General features: G+C 48.2%; 1 protein-coding gene across 3 annotated transcripts in view; it reads left to right on the top strand.

Moving 5' to 3' along the window:
• The window catches only part of WWC3 (WWC family member 3), a 114,506-nt gene extending 108,831 nt beyond the window's left edge, over positions 1–5,675 (top strand). For all 3 annotated transcript variants that reach the window (XM_032391100.1, XM_032391099.1, XM_032391101.1), the window contains 3 exons: positions 691–918; positions 1,368–1,495; positions 2,891–5,675. In XM_032391100.1, the coding sequence (XP_032246991.1) occupies positions 691–918; positions 1,368–1,495; positions 2,891–2,957 (423 nt within the window). In that variant the 3' untranslated portion in view covers positions 2,958–5,675. The remainder of the gene's footprint in view (positions 1–690; positions 919–1,367; positions 1,496–2,890) is intronic.
• Positions 5,676–6,085: the final 410 nt, after the last annotated feature.

Consider the following 6,085-nt stretch of genomic DNA (forward strand, 5'->3'; position numbering starts at 1 on the left):
ACAAAAGTCTTCTCTCATCTTAGTTTTCTTACACATGGCAGGTTTGCTTACTTGAGGCTTATATGGGGAGGAAAGGTTTTGACAGCTTGTGTGTGTGAATGTATAATCTTAAACAAAAAGCACTCAGATGGTTTACGACATGCTTTTCCCCCTTTATACCATGGATCATTTAAGATTTTCCAATATATTTTTTCTACTTTTTACAGTGGCTGTATTTTATGCTGACCTTATAATTCACTTAATCCGTTTTCTCTTGTTATATATTTAGGTTTTCTCTGTCCTGAACTTGAATTGCATCACTTTTGCATGTCATGAGTTGTGCCTTTCAAAGGCAAGTCAAAATGAAATTTCAGAACCAAAGACAATGCGTGGCTTGATGTGTATTGTCAAGTAGAACTTCAGAAAGATTGTACCCATTCTTTATTTATTTACTTGTAAGATTATACCCGTTTTTGACCCCACCAGCTCCATATGGGACGGTCTCTTTCTCCACACTTTTGCAAACGCACGGGTCACCATTAAAGCAGACCATTAGCGTCACTAACTTGATATTGAACTGGAGACTTAATCTCGCCCAAATCTGTCTGACACCGGCCCCACGTAGAGAGACACCCGTCCCCACTCGTTGTGGAAGGACCTCGCAGACGGCCGGGGCCCCGCGTGTGTGCTCACAGCTGCCGTCTCCCGCAGCCCTGCAGGTCCTCCCTGGCCGAGCTCATGGCCCGCACCTCCCTGGACCTGGAGCTGGATCTCCAGGCCTCCCGAACGCGGCAGAGGCAGCTGAACGAGGAGATCTGCACCCTGCGTGAACTGAGGCAGCGCTTAGAAGACGCGCAGCTCCGGGGCCAGACGGACCTCCCCCACTGGGTGCTGCGGGACGAGCGATTCCGGAGCCTGCTGAAGGAGGCAGAGAGGCAGGTGAGAGGCCGGGGCCCTGCCTGGAGAGACCTGCCACGGGGTCCCTCTGGCGTCCTGGGCCCGCCTGGGCATGATGATGGAGCTGTACTGTAAACACTCCGAGTGCTCGTCTGGAGGAGCTGGGTTTCTCCCTCCGTGGGCCGGGCAGCTGGTATTCCCAGTGGCACCAACAGCTGCCTCAGGTGGGGGGCTGCTGGAAGGAAGGCTCCCCAGACCCTCCTTCTGGCATGGCCACCCTCCGCTTTGTAGTGGAATGTTCTGGGTCCGGTGTCTGCCAGGCATGACCCCAGGGACCCCAGTGGCTCCTGTGAAGATTCCCTGTAGCAGGCGTGTGTGTGGATGGGGCAGGCCTTTCTCCCCTCGGGAGCCCAGGGCTGGGAGTAGCTTTGTTCCTTCTTCCTTAAAACTAGAAGTAAAAATGTCTCGTTCATCCAATGGTGCCGTTCCAGACAAGACAGACCAAACTTGACTTCCATCAAGAACAGGCAGCTGAGAAGATGCTGAAGAAGGCCTCCAAAGGGGTCTGCCAGCTGCGTGGGCAGAAGCGCAGAGAGCCCATCCAGGTGCAGACCTTCAGGTAGGGAAGGCCGCAGGCCCCACTTGCTTGCTTTCCTTTTACTGTCACACCTTTGCCGTCATAAAAAGTAAGTATTTTTAAAAAACCCACGGGCAGTTCAGAATAAAACCAGAATCCCCACTGCTATTAGCATTTTGACTTTTTCTTCTTTTGATCCTTTTTGTCTAGACACCGGTGTTGTTCATGCTGCTTGTCATAATGCGGGTTCGAGTTTGCATTTTGCTTTTTTTTTTAAATAAAAATATCCTGTGTTTCCACATAATCTGTTGTCTTTTTTGGCTATAATGTTTCATCTAAGATATAATTTGCCTAACTACTCTATTTTATAACTTTCTTTCCAAATACTTGCTATTGTGAACAACCCAGTGGTTGACATACATATATATTCACACGGATCGCCTTTGCCTTTTTACCTAACTTTTGATTGAAGCATAACAGACGTACAGGAAAGCGTGCATTTTGTATGTATGAAGCAGTTCGGTGAGACGTCCCAACTCCGCACGGCAAGAATCGAACACTCTCGGCGCCCCCCCCCTTGATTTCCCACACCAGAATAACCACAGTTTTGAATTTGAATGGCGTACGTTAGTTTTCCCTGTTTTTGTTTTTCGTATGAGAATTAACAGCGACATCTATATTCTTTTGTGTCTGACTTTTTAAAAAATCAAGGCAAAATTCACATAGCATACAAGTCACCGTTTTAAAGTGAGTGACTCCGTGGCATTTAGTGTAGTCACAGTGAGGTGGAACCGCCCCCCTATCCAGTTCCAGAACATTCCTTCACCCCAGAAGGAAACCCCGTCCCCATGAAGCAGCCACTCCCCGTTTCCCCCTCCCCACAGCCCCTGCCCCCCCACCCCCACCCCCCCAGGCCGCTTTCGCTCTCTCTGGCTTTGCCAATTCTGGGTGCTCCATGTACGTGGAGTCCTGCACTATGTGATCTTTTGTGCTTGGCTGCTTTGACTTAGGATAATGTGTTAGAACCTCAGTCCTTTTTATGGCTGAATAATATGTGTCTTTTAGCCTTAATTTTTTTATACCCTGAATTTTCACATCCCCGTCATAAAGGGACCTACAACACTGTAACTGTCTTCCTTCAGTCATGATTTAGAACTCCTTCATTTGTATAGCTTTTCATATTCATTCGTTTGTTAATAAAGCAAATATTTGTAGAGCACCTTCTACACAGCAGGCCCTCTTCTAGGTGCTGCAGACAGCCCTTACCCTCGCGGGCCTTCCTGACGTCTGGCAACATTTAGAGAATCTGCATACAGATAGATGTGTTGTTAGGAATTGAAGTTCACATTTTTGTATGAGTAAGAGAAGCTGTCATTGATATGAGAGCTTTCGTTGCATTTATATCCACTTCTAACCTGTAATCCTTTCCAATCCCAGGGAGAAGATAGCATTTTTTACAAGACCAAGGATTAACGTACCTCCTCTGCCTGCCGACGATGTTTGACACAGTGCTTTGTACACATGAAGTATTTATCTGCCTGGTTTATTTTCATGAAGTTCTTAGACTAGCTAAATTTGTCCTTAAGATATTTGTGCAAAGCTATTAATATACACACTTTGTAAAAAACACACACATATATCTATACATATATATTTTATAATAGTGACGGCAACAGGGCTTGGTTTTTCCTTGTTGTGAAATTGACATCTCTGAAGACAGGTTATTTTATAAAAGATCAACTATCGTGTTAAGAGTGTACAGTTTTTACGCTGTTTTATTTGACTTAAAGGCTGGAAGACAGAAAACAAAGTGAGTTCAGGCAAATTCACTGTATTGTAATTTATTTATAGTACTTTTTTTTCCTTGAAGGAAAATACTGACTTTAAGATGTATTTTAAGACTAAACTTTTGTGCTTCAGTATTTGTCATGCTGTAGAATGGAACTTTGGGGCCGGTTTTGTTTCTGACACCCCAAACGCAAACACTCTGCTGAATTCGTCACTTGTATCAGTTTCCAGTACGCGTACCTACCGTGCGCCTTGTACACTCCGCACCCCGCGTTCGCTTCCCACCCCGGCCGCGCGTGCGTTGCCGAGCTGTGTCCCGCGCGGACCGCGCCCCGCCAGCCTGTCCTGTTGTCATGTGCGTCTCTGTGTGCTCCCTGGGAGTGTGAGGCGGGCCCCCGGCCTGCAGCCGCCTGTCCGGCGGGGCGGCCACACTGCCTGCCCTCCCAGACCACAGGCAGCCCCCGCTTTGAGTCCGCCCCATCCGATCATGACCAACGAGGCAGCGTGGAGCTCCTGCACTGTGACTCTGTCATGAAGGGAAGCGACGAGAACTAGGAGCGCGTGTTTCCAGACGATCCTTGAGTCCACGGAGGGGCGTAGCGCTCATAACGTAGACGTGATGGCCTTTGAAGGCGCTCGTTTGTGGAAGGAAGGAAGCAAGCATGTGTGGGTAACGGCAGTTACCAGCGAGTCACTGACACGAGAGTATTTGATTTAAATCAAACTGCGACCCCCCCATACTGGAGTCTACCCAGTATTTCCTAAGAAATCTTAGAAGTAGTTCTTGAGGGGAAAAAAAATTTTATGTAATAAAATGTAATAAAAATATACCAATATTCTTTTAAAATGTCAAATGATCTAAATATTTTGCCGAACGCCTATTTATTATATATGAAATGCGCTCTCCCTTCCGAGGCCTCAGGCCAGTAAACGAGGTGGATCACACGAACCATACAAGAAGACAGAACTCTCTTCTAGATCTTTCTGCCCCTCCCTGGGAAATGCCCACCTTGAATCAGAGTCTCTCTCTCTGTCCTCATTAGTCTGTAACCGCCCCCTTGTATAACCTGCCTGCCTTTTTACATTGTTAAAACGGAATTTTGTAGAAGCATTTCATTGACACGAGGCCTATCACAGGGGGTTTGTCCCTGGCGCCGGGACTGAAGACGCCGTGCTCTCACAGCACACAGCCCCAGCTTTCTCTTTCTGCCTCTAGTCGCGCTGCTTTTTGTTGGCTAATTTCTCTGGGTACGTAACCCCCAACGGAGGTAGAGATGCGCCAGGTCCCAAAGCTTGCCAGAACCGGCCCCCCAGCCGAGCACATTGCCGAGCAGGTGAGGACAATGGCAGGCCTTCTCTGTGCCCCCAGCTGATGATACTTTTAACTCCAAAAAAGAACTGCCACCAGACTCGGGCGTGTGGAGGGCAAATCATGCCCCTCTCAGGCGCCCTGCTCCCTGGCTACGGAAAGGTCCCCGGGAACCGTTGGGCCGGAAGTGCTCCTTAGCACCTGCCACGTGGAGCACTCTCTGCGTGGGATGGGGGCTCGAGGCAACTTTTCTGCCAACCCCTATTAGCAACGGGGGGGGCACCCACCGCGCCAATACAGAAGGCCCTCCACCCAGGGGTTTCAATTAACTTCACTGCCCAGTAGATCTAGGCTTCTGTTTGGGGTGCTTACCCCCCACACCCCAGAGTTTGGTTGTGTGTGTGTGTGAGTTGTTTTTTTTTTTTTTTTTTTAAACTCTTTGCCCCGCCAGAAACAAACAGTCCCTACTCCAGTGGCAGTCCGAGGAGTGCTTGGATTTGCCACCAGATTGACTTCTAATTGACTTCTCCTGCCTCCCTGCAAGGGTCTGCCTTTGCACCCAAATGGGACCAAGTGAGCAGGAGAGAAAAGCCAGACACATGGGGGAGGTAGAGGGTGATGGGCTCTGTGCTGCTCCCCGGCCGGGCTGACAGGGGCCCGTGGACAGCGACACAGCCGAGCCGGCGGCGGGCAGAAGTCCCATGCTTGGCTTCTCTCTCCTGACCTGGTTTTGCAGCTTCTTTCTAGTGAAGACTGCCGCCCCCCAGCGAATAGCCCACACGTCAGAAAGGTGAAGTCCTGTTGTCGGAAGGGCTGCTTCCATCTTCTGTTTGAATTTGCCCATAACCGTGCTTTGGGATAAGAAAGCTGCCCTGTTTGACCAGCACTTCCAGCCCAGAGACAATCCCAAGTCCGCCACCAGGATTCTTTAGAAGCAGTGCAATGAGTCAAAGGGAATTTGGTCTTCACGTCATCCGATCACTAAATTGTCACTGCTGAAATAAGTAACCTTCTGTCGTGGGAATAAGTTATAATCAGTATTCATCTCTGTTTTTGTCACCCTTCCCTAATTGTGTCATTTGTATTGTTTGAAAGTATTCCTTCTATAAAATTAAACTAACCTGCCTTAAGAACAGAATGGAAATGCGTGATTTTTATTTTTTTTTAAGAAAAATGTAATTACATGGACTTAAATATATAAGAATATACCAATTTTTTCGGGGCTCCTGGGTGGCTCAGTCGGTTAACCGTCTGACTCTTGGTTTTAGCTCGGGTCATGGTCTCAGGGTCACGAGATCGAGCCCCGTGTTGGGCTTTGTGCTCAGTGTGGAGTCTGGGATTCTCTCTCTCCCTCTCTCTCCACCCGTCCATCCCCTGTGCACGTGATCTCTCTCTAAATAAATCTTTTTTAGAAGTATTTTTTTTCAACATAAAAACAAAGATATAAAAGTAGAATAGTAAAATGAACACACATGTAGCCCTCCCCCTCTCAACATGGATCAGTCATGGCCGACTGTTTCGTCTACACCTCGACC

The sequence above is a fragment of the Phoca vitulina genome, unplaced genomic scaffold (genome assembly GCF_004348235.1).
Source record: "Phoca vitulina isolate PV1807 unplaced genomic scaffold, GSC_HSeal_1.0 scaffold60, whole genome shotgun sequence".
Lineage (NCBI taxonomy): Eukaryota > Metazoa > Chordata > Mammalia > Carnivora > Phocidae > Phoca > Phoca vitulina.